Source organism: Falco peregrinus, chromosome 1, assembly GCF_023634155.1.
Source record: "Falco peregrinus isolate bFalPer1 chromosome 1, bFalPer1.pri, whole genome shotgun sequence".
Lineage (NCBI taxonomy): Eukaryota > Metazoa > Chordata > Aves > Falconiformes > Falconidae > Falco > Falco peregrinus.
The window spans coordinates 65,490,229-65,503,986 of record NC_073721.1 but is presented as its reverse complement, the minus strand read 5'-3'; the positions used below and the strand labels follow the sequence as shown (position 1 = coordinate 65,503,986).

At 42.8% G+C, this 13,758-nt stretch overlaps 1 protein-coding gene across 10 annotated transcripts in view; it reads right to left on the bottom strand.

Annotated features, from left to right (window-relative positions):
• Nucleotides 1-13,758, bottom strand: part of POMT2 (protein O-mannosyltransferase 2) — a 38,773-nt gene that overhangs the window by 22,761 nt on the left and 2,254 nt on the right. For all 10 annotated transcript variants that reach the window (XR_008745509.1, XR_008745510.1, XR_008745511.1 and 7 more), the window contains 10 exons: nt 12,845-12,953; nt 12,189-12,297; nt 10,346-10,505; nt 7,701-7,807; nt 6,687-6,769; nt 5,480-5,589; nt 3,535-3,601; nt 2,567-2,636; nt 1,058-1,136; nt 144-295 (listed from right to left, as the gene is read on the bottom strand). Coding sequence is in view for 2 of the 10 variants with exons in the window: in XM_055794006.1 (XP_055649981.1) it covers nt 144-295; nt 1,058-1,136; nt 2,567-2,636; nt 3,535-3,601; nt 5,480-5,589; nt 6,687-6,769; nt 7,701-7,807; nt 10,346-10,505; nt 12,189-12,297; nt 12,845-12,953 (1,046 nt within the window). In the remaining 8 variants the exon portion in view is untranslated. The remainder of the gene's footprint in view (nt 1-143; nt 296-1,057; nt 1,137-2,566; nt 2,637-3,534; nt 3,602-5,479; nt 5,590-6,686; nt 6,770-7,700; nt 7,808-10,345; nt 10,506-12,188; nt 12,298-12,844; nt 12,954-13,758) is intronic.

The following is a 13,758-nucleotide window of genomic DNA, read 5'->3' as shown; positions in this document are numbered from 1 at the left end:
ACCTGTGAGTTACTTTTTTTATAATTTTAAGGATAAAGAAACGGAGGAAATGTGGTTATCGTTTAGTTTAAAAGTACCACTGAGCAAAGGAACATGCCAGCTCAAGACCTTGCAGGGGTGGAGGGGATTTACATGCTATTTACCATTTTGGCAGAGTCTTTCCAGAAGAGCCCAGTATACACCCTGTGGCCACATGGATTAGCCGGACCTGACTCCGTAGGACTTTGATGAGCTTCCCAGCCTTTCTGCCTACCACTTCGATCCGCCAGAAGTCATTGGAGTCTCCTGTTCCATTCTATCATGCAAACATACCACAGGAGGAAAAAAAACCCACAAAAAAAACCATAAAAAAGGGAAAAACCCAAACAACTAGAAGACATACAGAATCAAAGCACTGCAAATAGGAACTTCTGAAACTCTTAATGGTAGCAAAGCTAAACAAAGGAGCCCAGGCTACCCGTGCTCAGACTTCACAAGAGAGATTCCCCATGATGATGGGGAGATGATTCTAGACATGAGCAACCACTCACAAATACATTTGTGTCTTGTCAACCTTAAAGTTTTTTGCTTCCAATTCAAACTTCACTGTGGCTCAGTTACATTTTAAATAGGGGTAACTTGGCTGCTTCACAGAAGGGGTTTAGGCAACAGCCCCTTGCGTTTGGAAATTCAGCCTTCAAAGCAGATTTCATTTTCGTGATTCAAAATTCTGTCATCATTCTGTCAAAAAAGCGACTTGTCTATGTGACGAGGCCAAATACATAAAATAATTCTTGTCAGAGCAACTTCAAGGTTGTTCATTTTGGCATTTCTGGAGTTGAACGCTGCCAAAGCCAGACTGGCAGTAAAAGCTTAAATTTTTTTCTTATCTGCGTTCACATTAAACAGACCTTAAACATGAGATAAGATACTTCATACCGAATCATCTTCTCCTCCAGTATGGTAGATATACATCTACCACCTTGGCTAACAAACTAAAAAAGCAAGAATAAATCCCGATGGCACGGTATGAACTCTCCCCAAAAGAAGCTTTTGTTTTATCTTGCCATTTACTTACTATTCCATAGCCAGTGACCTGGAAATGCTTCCTCGTCAGGGGAGCCTCATGCTGGTGACTGTGAAGATTTCTAGAAGTTCTGCAATGAAAGTAAAAGTCAAACCTCATTTTGTTTTTATGTCTCAGTCAGTTTGTGATAAGAACTTCTGTTGGAGCCATGCAGGAGCTGCCAGCGTTTTGCCCACCGAATTCTAGCCAGGGCCGGGCAGGCCGCACCTTCACAGCCACGGGCCTCCCCCCACGTTGCTCTGAGGTTATGCCACACCAGGCAGGGCCAGAGGAGGAGGAGGGCACGAATAAATCCAACCTACCACCTCCAAGTAGAAAAAACATGGCCGGTTTTGTTCGGTTGGGTGTTTTTTAAAATGATGAGTAAAGGTGGGGGTAACCAGCCTGCGCTCAGGAGAAGCAGAGCAGGATCCTGACCTCCCCCGATGATCGGTTTGGGCTCTGAGGGGGAAGACCGTACTACTTATTACTCGGGGGGGGGTAAGTGGCCCCCATTAGCAGCCCCCCGCCCCGGCAGGGCCCGCTAACCGAGGCCGGCAGAACAACGGGGCCAGGCCCCGGCCGGCCCCTCCTCAGCGCAGGGCCCCCCCCGCCCCCCCCCCCGCGGCTGCGGCGCGCGCGGCGCACCAGCGCCACCTGCCGGCTCCTCCCCGCAGCGCCGCACTGTCACCTCCCGCGACCGAAACCGAACCAGTGCTGCCTCATCACCGTGTCACCACCTTCGTTATCATACATTCCATTGTATAACCCAAAATTTCAAGGTGGGGTTTTTTGGAGGGTTTTTTGTATTTTGTATTTTATATAAATCTTAAAATCGTTTTGGAAACCTAAGCCCTGGTCTGTGACCATGCAATACTGAATATACATGTGATTTTTCCAGGCTCATGAGCTTAGAGCTTCTGTTAAGAAATCAAAGCTGCAGCATTGTGGCACAGTGACATTAGACTAGGTGAAGATTAAATATCAAGCCACCAGGGCTTCCTTGCTTCCGCCTGCGTGCTCCCTGCGGAGAGGGACGGCTCCAGCTGACATTTCAATTCCAAGTGTTTCACTGCGGTGAGCTCAGCGCTGTTGAAAACTTCAGCTGGATACTGCCTATGCACACAGGAACAGGACACTCGTGCTACACGGACAAAAAAACCCACATCCTATTTGCCTAGAAAACTCACGAGTGGGGATAGACAACAGAACAAGGGTTTTGAAATTGCTTCTTTGCAGAAGAGCTACCCTTAATATTGCACAGCTCAAGTCCCTCTGCTTCTTAGGTAGGTATTTCTAATCAAGTTGCGCGGTTCTGTTAAGTTTCCCATTTAACAGACACCCTTCAAAACAAACCGTAGGAGAAGAACTCCATATACCCCACACTCAAAATGCAGATATACAGACACCTGTCACACAGCCTGCTTGTGCTGGCCTAACACATAGCCCTCCAGCAGGACAAATCTCCCACTAATTCTACACAATCACGCAATCTCTTTGAATCCCAGAAAATGTCCTTACTCTTTATGTTCCAGACGAATAATATCTCCGTGCCTCACAAATTCCACAGGGCTCGAGGGGTCTGACAGATCTGCAGAAAGAAGGCAAACTAATCATATCAATGCACTGACAAACCTATCGGGGTCTTAGAACATTTCTTGGGAATGCTCGTGCCTCAAGCTGACAACACAAGGTAAACTGATTTGTCGACTCTAAGCTTGGTGTAAACCAGTTTACAGTTTGAAGACCAGCCCTGAGGGCTACTCCAAAGAACATGACCCCAAGCAGCACATACTGCCCTTAAATAAAGAGGATGCCTGGTCAGGCTAACTGAACACCAAAACTATATTTATTTATTTATTTTATTAACTAAAAATGATTCTTGCAACACTGATTATAATTTTGTTATATCTAACTTATTCGCATTTTTTGTTGTTTTAGACAGCTCTTGTTAATTTTTATATACACATGTTGCAGGTGAAGAAAGGAAACTCTGCCAGACCAAACACTCCTCAGCTACACTAGAGGATACTCTAAAAGAACAGATGTATGTACAAACCATAGATCCTCACGTTCAGTATTCTCATCTTGTCTCAAGCAAGCACCCATGCAAATCAGTTGACCGCAAGATATCAGAAAGTACCAGAACCCATCTTCTCCAGGACCCACAGCCACAATAACAGATTCCACAAAATATTAACTAAATTCAGATTAATTTCCTCTTATTTGCAGCCCTACCTAGCTGAAAAGTTGTCAATGCAACCTTCAGCTGAGAAAAGCTTCTTTACTTTTAGCTGTACGATCTGGAGAAAAAAACCCAACTCACGGTAGACACAAACTGTTAACTGAGATGAAGCCAGATTCCCCTTGTTCTTCCTTCTCTCCCCCCTCATATCCACAAATGATACTGTGCCCTAGAGGGAACTCAGAGTATTTAAGTGAAAAACAGAAGTAGCAATTATAAAAGACATTTTACTGGTATTTGTTACCTGTATCCAAATCAGGTTTCTTTATAATCCACAGGTTATTCAAATCTTTATGCAAGTAGGCAGTGACCTGAAAGCACAGGATAAATTATTTTACCAAACAAGAAAAAAGCTGTGATAGCAGACACACATTTGCCAGCATACCAAAGTCCCAAACGAATGCACCAGTCCCATGGAAACCCTGGGATGACTTTTATGATAGTGCCCATAGAAAGTCAGGCACTGGCCACTCCTTAACCCAGATCGCACCTTTTGTTCAGCGTATAGCCCGTACACTCAGGAGCATTACACGTAATGGCAGTTCACACACATCATGAGTAACAAACAGCCTCTGACCACACAGCTTGACCTCCTCTCACCCTACTTCAGACGCTCCTCCTACAACAACAGGATATCCAAACCTGACCTTTTTGAATAATCACTGACCAGTCAGGAGATAGAAACAGCACTGGCTTTACAGACAGACATCACTAGTAGACAACAGGCTGCCTGTGACAACCATAATACTTCTGCCAAAAGATGCAGGCAAGGTAAGGATTCAGGGATCAAATGTTAAAGCCACACACGTTACCTAGCTAACCCTTACTGGCTTGCTCAGCCTCACAGAGTAACTGCTCCTACTGCTACCATGGCCAGGAGAGACCACCTGGCCTCAGGGTGCTGCCCCAGAGAGCAACCTTCCCAAGCAGCATGAGGAACCGTGCCCACTTTGCTCGCCCTCCTCTTCCAGCAGCAGCAGCAAGCCCTGCCCTGTGGGACCCTAGCCCAGCAGTACCAGACCTGTGCCTGCCACTCAGGTGGGATGGCCCAGCGGGCAGGTGAGAGGCAGAACATACAGGAGTGTCTGAGGTGTAAATTCCCTTCTCTCCATAGGCCCCTACCCTTGCTTGACCTCCAGTGCAGGGAGCACAGTTCGGGAGAATCTCCACCTTTTCCCACTTACCCTCACGGAAACTCCCATCAGTGTCCTCTCTAAATCCCCCCTCCCTGCTTTTAGCATCATAAAGAACGCTCTGCACTCAAATTTTGCATATCCTTGAGCTAGTTTTGGTATGACATCTCCATCTATGATAATAAACATCAATGTCAATTTTTGGTTGGGAAGAACAGCACGAAAAGATTGAGACAAAGCTGTCATTTCTGAAAACTTCTTCCTCACCACACAGACTGAAGGGAGTTAAAAAACACTTGTTCTTCTCTGGCAACTTCCTTTCAAGGAGCTCAGAGCAATTTTTAGACACTACCATGCAAAACACAAAACACATCTTGGGAAAGCTGCAGAAGCTGCAAAGATTTGTGAAGCTTGATGATGGACAAAAATAAGAAATCAATATCTGTATTACTTAATTACCAATACTGACATGATTTCTGGTTTTTACTTTGCTTAATCATTTGTTCAGAAGCCCTTAGAGAGTTCAGATAGTTTCATTATGGCTAGCTTACTGATGTACAGATATCTAATTTAATGAGCAAAGCCTTACACACTCTTTGGTGACAGATGAGGAAAGTAAGACCTAAAAGGAGAATAATCCATGTAAAGTGACAGAGGCCAGTGGCAGGAGTGAAAACACCACACAGTCCTGTTGCTTTTAAAAGATAGCAAAGAAACCTGTAAGGTAATTTATTTGTATTAAACGTAAGTTTTACAGCCTTCCTCTCATTATGGAAGATTATTTTTAAGTCCTCTTGGCCTCCATCTGTGGAGGGTGGTCTTGGTACTACAATGAAGCCTTGTTACTCTAAGTCACCTCTCTGGTGCAAAATGGTAGGCTTTCTTCCAGAACCCTTTTTACTCACAATTTCCAAGCCAAGTGCACAGCTGTGGCACCAAGAGGGCAACAGATGATAAGTAAATACACAGCTCCTGTCACAACAGCCTCTAATGCTAAGTGCAATGGGAGCAAGTCAATGGTTGTAGTCAGAGGCAGCAGTACCACAGCACACCAACCTGCTGCTGGCGAGCCCCAATGCCCTCCGGGTAGAGGTGCCAGTGGGAGTGAAGGTATCCTCCTGCCATCCGAAGGTTCTTCATTGTGACAACAGACCCATACGCCAAGTCTACATGGGAAGGAAGGAGGAAAAAAGACAAAAGGCAGCTCTCCTATAAATATTCCCCCCTCCCCAGCTGGTCTGCAGTGCTCTGATTAGGCATGCATTCTGCTTTGTTTTAATGAAAGTTCATTTCCTGTTTGACACATTACTCCAAGCAGCTCATTGCAAGCTTACCTTCCAGCCCCAACCACAATTCAGTAAAACTGCTACATAACATTTAGCTGACACACTTCAAATTCTCCCATCTAGTTTTAACACAAACGAAGGTGCTAGTTCTTCTGTAATCTCAATAACGAGAGGTTTTGGGATTGCTTTCCATAAGAATATACAGTCAAATTAAAGCACCGTCAAGTTTGAAAAGCATGTGACTACTTGGAAGCACCCCATCACCCCCATCCCCTACAGCAATACAAGAGGGAAGGGAGGCAAGCTCCACTGTCAGCGGAGCTGATCCTCTCCCTGGCTGAAGACACTGTCCTTCACAGCCTCCCAATACAAGTCTTGGAGACTGGACCTGATGCTCTTCCAGCAGCAGAGCTCTGGAGCAGGGCACAGCCAAAGAAAAGCTGAACTAATCAGAAAGCTGTATCATATTAAAGGCTCAACAGTCCCTAGCCAGCTGAGGATTAGGGAACAGCCATAGAGCCATCTTCCCCCTAAATTCACATGCATGCTGAATACAACATAGCTGAACCAGGGGTATGCTGTGTCACAAAGGAGTTGATAGTTTTCATTTACACATATTTTGGAAATAAACCCCACATCTGAACACCTAAGGTGAACAGGACAAATTTGTCTCAGGCAACATAAAAGCCAAAAAATAAGAAGATGCATGCACACAAAACTGTCAAATTCCTCAAAATGGCACACTTCCCTCTAGAAGGAATACAATGAAACAGCTAGTGATGGCACACTAAACAGTGTTATTTTCATCCTTTTTCTTTTCTGTTGATAACATAAAACTGCAGAGAGGAACAACATGGATCTGACCATGACAGTATAACCTGCGCTGTCCTGCACTGAATCATAAGAGACGCTATTTTTATTTAAACCCTTATGCACACTGACAACACTCAGAGCGGTTTATTCCTTTGGATACTTACGCTCTGGAACAGAGACATTATGAAGATTGTTCCCAATCAGCTGGGACTGAAATGCTGAGCTGAAGAAACCATCCCCAGGACCACTATAAAAAGAGAGCAAAGAACGTGACAATTCAAGGTCTGGCAAAACAGGCATACAAAGCCCTGTCACGCATTACCAAATTGTGTTTACAGAAGGAAAACGATAAAACCAGACATGGCATCAGGAGAAAAATGACTTTCCCTTAGGTGCACACAACTCTAAGTTGTGAATCATAGCAGACAGAAAGAGTCTTGCAGAAAATTGTCCAGACCTGCAAGGCCTTGAGGTCACACTGGCACTGGACAAAGCACCATCGACCATCTTTGGAGGTGTTCTTACAACAAACTGACCCACTGTCAGGTTAGATCTAAGAAAGACTCTCTCTGTGGCTTCTTAAGCCTCATTTCTGCTCAGAGATTAGTGGTAAGACCAGCTGACAAACTGAAAAATAACAGATTTAATTTTATATTCCTTTTTTATGGTGAAATGCTTATTCACCTCATCTCTTAATGCTGCCATATTACTTCGATGAACATTACTTGGCCATTTTACTAGCTGTTGTGTTCCTTCCGCGTAAAAAGCACTCCTTGGATGAAGGCATTCAGAGAAGAGTCCTCCCTTTGGGTACACTCAGACTTACTTTTTTAGTCACAGCCAAAGCAATTACTTTTTTTTTTCCAAATTTCAAAACTAAAAAGAATGGAGTTGAGACACTTTCAAGGTCCAGGCAGAGAGGAGGAAAAAACAAGACAGAGTTTGGTTGGGATACTTGCTTGGCATTTCATAAAATCTCAAGTTCAAATTCAGTTTCATTGCCAGTTTGGCCAGAGCCTTTCTGTAAGAATAATGCAGGAGTCTGGGAAGGGAATTAAACAAAGACACAGCTTGTGGCTGTGCTTCTGACACTGAAAATGGAGAAATCCATAATCAATAGCTTTTAATTCAAAGCAAAGACAAGTGATTCTTCTTCTGGAGAAAACATTGTGAAATACCTTTTATTTAATACTGTAAAATGAACAGCAAACATAGCCGTGTAGAGGGCAAGCGGGAGCAGGATGAGGCAGAGTACACGAGCCAGTAAATGCTTCCCAAACATGACCTGTAACAAACACAACCTGGATCAAACAGTGCAGCTGCGGGAACAACTCTGCTCCTTACTTCACAGGATTTTGAGCAGCAGTCCTATAGTTGGAGCTTGCCGTGCAAGCAAGCTCAGCAGGCTGCAGAATTATCTTAAAAAGGCCTAAAGAGAGGTAGAAGCTTAGGCAGACCTTGCTGTGCACCTCCAAAAGCTGGAGCTGTGATACCCTGAAATGTCAGAGTCTTGGGAGGAAGACAATAACAGGTAATAGGAGAGTTTGACCTTCCAAAGCACCGAGCATCCCTAACTTTGGCAAAGGTGGCGAGGCAGCTCCCACTGACAATACTTTGAAAACAAGGACCTTAACTTGTTTACCCGAGTGGTACAGATTTTGATACAAAAAAAAAAAATCACAGCAAGGACATGGCTTCCAGAACATTACATGTCAAAGCTAAGCATAAGGGAAAACAGAAATTTGTTCTGCCAACAAGTCTCCCAATGCAAATGTGAATGCAACCACGACTTCTTGGGGACCAGGTATGCTTCCTTCACAGAAGCCAGCTCACTTAGCAAGGATGTTCTCACACTGCAACTTCTGTGGCTGCTCAGCCAGAAGTTACAGAGAAGTCAGCAACAAAACCTGTGAGTGTTTCAGCTGCCTTTTATTTAAGCCACTTGGAAAGGGGCTTTGTACACAAATGCCCAAGAATCAATCACATATTCACATCCAACTGACACTGCTAGTAGTACAGTAAATAATGTAAAATACAGCATGGGTAATAAATAGCTGTGGGCAAAGAAAACATAGCAAAAACTGCTAAATGTCCGCATCTAACTTCAGAGTGGATGAAGGCAGATGTACTTGCTATCCTCCATATTATTTTTACATGGTACCTATCACAAAATGATTAAGCTAATCATTCTTCCTCCTTTAATACCAGATCCAAAGATTTCCAAAGTAATGGAAAAAGAGTGGAACACATTACAAAACTAAGAACTTACTGAAGTCAACAAAGGAAACAGTTACTCAGCTCAAGTACTTCAACAGAACACTTAATAACCACCGGGCACTTGGAAAAATGCTGATTGATGGTACATAACCAAATTTATGCAGTGGAGAGGCACACAAATTAACCTCAAGTTCCCTGCTCAAAATGACCACGCCATGCTTCAATCTTTGTGAAAAGGTTTTCTTTAACTACAGACCTCAATGCAAATTCAAAAAAGAAAATGCACATAAAGGACAGCGTTGAGCAAACCAGAACAGCAGACCAAGATAAGCTGAGAATTATAGGAATCAAATTAGTCCCCCAAACATTGCATGTAAATAATCATGAGTAGTTTCCTAACAAATGCAGAGATAAGTTATTCGGGCTTTCAGGGGTTTAATCCTCACTTTTTTTTTTTTTTTTTATTTCTCTCCTCAAGGACCAAGGTTGCCAAATAGTTATTCAGAAAGCATCTACCTTCTGGAGTAAATTTCTTTACATATTCTAAAACTCAGGGGCTTGTTGCCTTTGCTGCCAGCAGCTCAAATGAAATCACTGTGCAGTTGTCTGCTGGCAGAAAGCTTAGACATGATGGATTTGTTCCATTTCAAATGCAATTAACTGACTTTGCTCAAGAACTGCTTCTCTGGAGCTGGAACATTGCATCTTTGCAGCCCATATTGATTCACATTTATCAGAGAAAACAAATCACAGCAGGAATAGAAGAAGTCCCCCCAAATCCCCACTGTTTATGACACAAACAGGACAAAAAAAACAGTACGTGAAAGAAATGAGAGTTTTCAAGCCTCAGAAGAAGCTGAAAAAAGAGGAGAACTGAACACATTTTAAAACACGTGCTTGAAGAATCTGTTTTCCTGCTGATTGCAAGACAGCAAATGGTACAACAAAGTATTTCTCCAAATAGCAGATTTCACAGTCCCCAAATATAAAATGTACGCTAGCAAGTCTTCTAAGAACTAAAATGTGTGTGAAATCAAGCAGGCTATAGCTGCCTTCACCCTCAGGACTGGCTCATGATGGACTATAGCATACTACTGCTATGTGGCCTGTGCCCTCTTACTCTCATGAAGCAGCCTGAGCTTGCGCTGCTTATGCAAACTAGGTGCTGCAAGACACAGGCATGGCTGCCAGGCAGCACACACTCCTCTGAGTGTCATCTAACAGTGCTGGACAACATCTTGCTGTTGATCCTGATGATGAACATACAGCCATTCCCAATAAGCATTTTTAGCCTAGATTGAACTAAAATTCATCCAACTGGAAAAGTAATAGTTTCTCTCAAGAACAAGCAACAGCCTTTTTGCTGTGCTCTTATGACATTATATCCCACTAACATGTGTGTGTTTGGGTTTTTTTCGAATGTATGGCAATAGTTTTTCCACTATAAACTTCAGTTTTAATTACCACCATCCACCTCAGGTGCCCCTGTTGGCTGCAGGCAGAGTATCACTGTTTGGCTAGTTACGCGGTTGTCAAAGACTAGGATAATTACAAAGCCAACAAAACAAAGAAACCCTTAACGTAAAGTAAAGGTTTTGACACTCACCAGTGACAGGCTGAGGTTCCCCAGCAAGTCCCATAGGTCATAGATTGTGTTCAGGCCAACCAAGAGGACTACAAAAAGGCCAACAAACTTTACGCCCATTGCCCCAGCAAGGTTCACGCCAGTCAGACTCAGCCAGAACCACCAGGAAGCAGAAAATGGCCTGCAGGATGGATAAAGGAGGTCACTAAATAAACGATGGCTACATGAACGGGCATCTGTGATCAGAAAAATAAACAGCAAATTGGTTACCCTGCAAAGTTACATTCCATCTTCTCAGGAGCCCATGAGGAATAGAAAGACAAGTTTTTCATTAATTCTAGAATGATGCAAGGATACTGCCTTCAGATACAGACTTGTGAAGTCTTGATACAGGCTTCAGAAAGGCTCAACACTTAGGCCTGGGCAGCCCTACATGTTCCCCTTTAAGGAAGGGAACAGACACCAGGTATAAGACGAAATACTAGTCTGAGAAAGTCTGACACATGGAAGATCTGAAAATAGAAACAGGACTTTTGCTCCATAAAATGCGAACTTACTTCTCTCAGAAAGCTAAGGATGTGGGGGAGAACAGGGAGGGAAGAGTAGTCACTCCTCCTAAAACAGAAAGGCCATAGTGGAAAACATCTACCCAAAGCACAAACAAAAGCTACAGCAAAAAGCAAACAAATTAAAAACTAAACAATTGAACCACAGAGAAAAGATGACAGCAGAATTTAAAACCCTTTTCCTACTGACTCCTGATGTCTTGACACTTGTATTTTAACTAAACAAAATCTCTGTGACTGCTAAGCAACACAATAGCTACAGCTGGCTTTCAATTTGCATAAAATTAAAGAGTTAAAAAACAGGATTAGCTCTAAGACATGAGAAATAAGTTAAGGTCAAAGCACACAGAGCTGATCAAACCCTGCCCTGTAACTTAGTGCTTGCACTCCCTGGGGTATGTGTTGTAGATGACCGTGGCCTTGGATGGCCTTACATGACACCACAGGCTGCGTTTTAGCCATGTGTGCTGTAGTCACGCTAAGAATTTATATGATCAGTTCTTGAATATTTCATGAAACAAAACCTGCTCATATAACCTTTGTTATATTGCTTTTTGTAAACCTTTATGTCTTTGAATTCCAGATGCATCGTGGGGAACCTGCTCTGTACAGCTGAGCCACAAAGAAGGCTTCCAACATATCCAAATACCTATAAAACACCACCCTCCTCTAGATGGGTCTATAGCAAATATCCTCAGCAACTTGACTACTTCATTCAGAAATATCCTGGCTATATTTCCCTCAGATTTTTGGTATCAATTCTCTAACACCAACAAACTACACTATTTACCACAGCTAGCAGGATTTTGTAAGTGCTTACAGGATCACAGTCACAGATGAACTGTTTCTCCAGCCCGAAGGCAAAGGGACTTGTTCTAGATAACAAATTAATATTTTTGCCATTAAGGTGCAAAGCCTTGAACAGGTTACAACCATCCTTCACTCCTCCTCCTCTGAACTACACCACCCTACACTAGCTTTCTCTCTTGTCAAGTTTTAAAAAGCTTTAACCTTCATTTTCAAGGTTTGCAGTTCCATAAACACTTATTTCTGCTGAAATTTCCTTTCATGCTAAAATAACCTATTAAGTCTCTCTCTCTGTTTACCCCAGCCACACCACCTCTTCCTAACTTCACAAACCCAGATAACTAAAAACTTCTCTCCCCTACGATGAGCCATTTTCACCTCCAAATTTCCTGAAACAATCTCATCTCAGCCATTCACCAAGTGGCAGACATGTTTTAGTACTCTGAAAGTTGAGTACTTACAATTTAAAAAAATTACCATAGTTATCTTACCTATTCGCACAGCCGTTGCATTTCACCATACTCAGAACAGCTCCCATGAGGAAGAACATGAGAATGGGATCCAGTAGAATATATTGGGACAAAGTAATACATCCTGTATCTGCAAAGATATTTCAGATATTACCTATGAAAAATTAATATGATGGGTATTTTAAATCTCTGTGCCTCGGTATCTGTGTGTCCTCACAAAACTCCAGTTGGGTTAACTCCATTTGCAATGTTAATTTCTCTACTGGGCTCAATTCAACAAGGAACTTTACTCATTTCTTACTGAGAACTCTTCCACAGTAATGCAGTAGGCTGTTAGATACCTCTATAATTCATATGGGAGACATCAATACTTCATTAGTGCACAAAGTCATTCCTGACCATCCACCTTCTAAAAATTCTTAAAATTGAGGTAAAATGTAGTCCAATGCTGTGGTCGTGCAGATAACAGAACTACCTATGAACTAAACAAGACTGTAAAATTCTCGAGGGGACCACCAATTAAAAAGACTCATATACAGATAAAGCAGAATTACTCTGCCTCTGGGAACCTCTCTCATTAACTCCAAGATCCCCTGGCTAGGTAACACACAATAATCCAGAAATAAAATTCTCTGAACAATTAACCTGCTCAATTTTGCTGTAGCAGGAACACCTACCAAAAATAAGGATGAAAGCTGTGAGTAATGCTGCTGGCAGTGACTTTGACAGTTCCAGCACTGTGAGGTAGGCGAAGGGAACCAGGCAGGAACCAAGGAACGCACAGAACTGCAGAAGATAATGATCATGGGAGAAGTTACAATCCTGCCCCAAGGTGAATATACACTCACACCCTTTCCCTTCCTTCATCTTCCACACCTACCAACAACAGGAGGTGTTGCAGTAGCTGAACTGACTCACTAAGAACATCAGATAAAAGCCAAATGAACAAAGACACTGTTCAGAGGACAGCTGCTTGCTCTGTTCTGTAGAGGCATCAGTTACAACAGTCAGTCATTCTTTTGCTAGACTACATCAGATATTCATTAAAAGATATGTCAAGTAGGTGCACTACACATCCACCATACTCAATTTATTTTAACAAGATATTAGAATACGAAATCTAAGAACAGAACACACCTGTACCTTACATCTTTAGCAGACCAGTATCACCTCCCCTACAGAAACAAGGCTGAGGATAGTTGCAGAAGAAAGAACAGAAATCAAAAGAGAAGCAAGCAGCATCACAGTAAAATGTGTTCTCTTCAATTTCTGGTTTTAATACTTCTCCCTCCTTTGACTCAGAGAAATCTAGAACCATGAATTACTGGAGACCTGGAAACTAAACCAAGAAAATATGCCTTCCCATTTTGTATTCTTCTTTCTAGGCCCTAGCACTTGGCCACTGTTTCTTCTTTTAGCTCGTGTTAATCTGCAGTCAGTGTTATGGCTCTTGGTCTTCCTAAACAGCAGTACAGCCAGGGTTTCAGACAGAATACCACTCTGAACAGTAATTCCCCCCACCTCCATCAGCTTACTCAGCTCAGTGTCACTGGTGGTGGCGGCAAACTGCAGGTGGCAGTGGATAATCCTG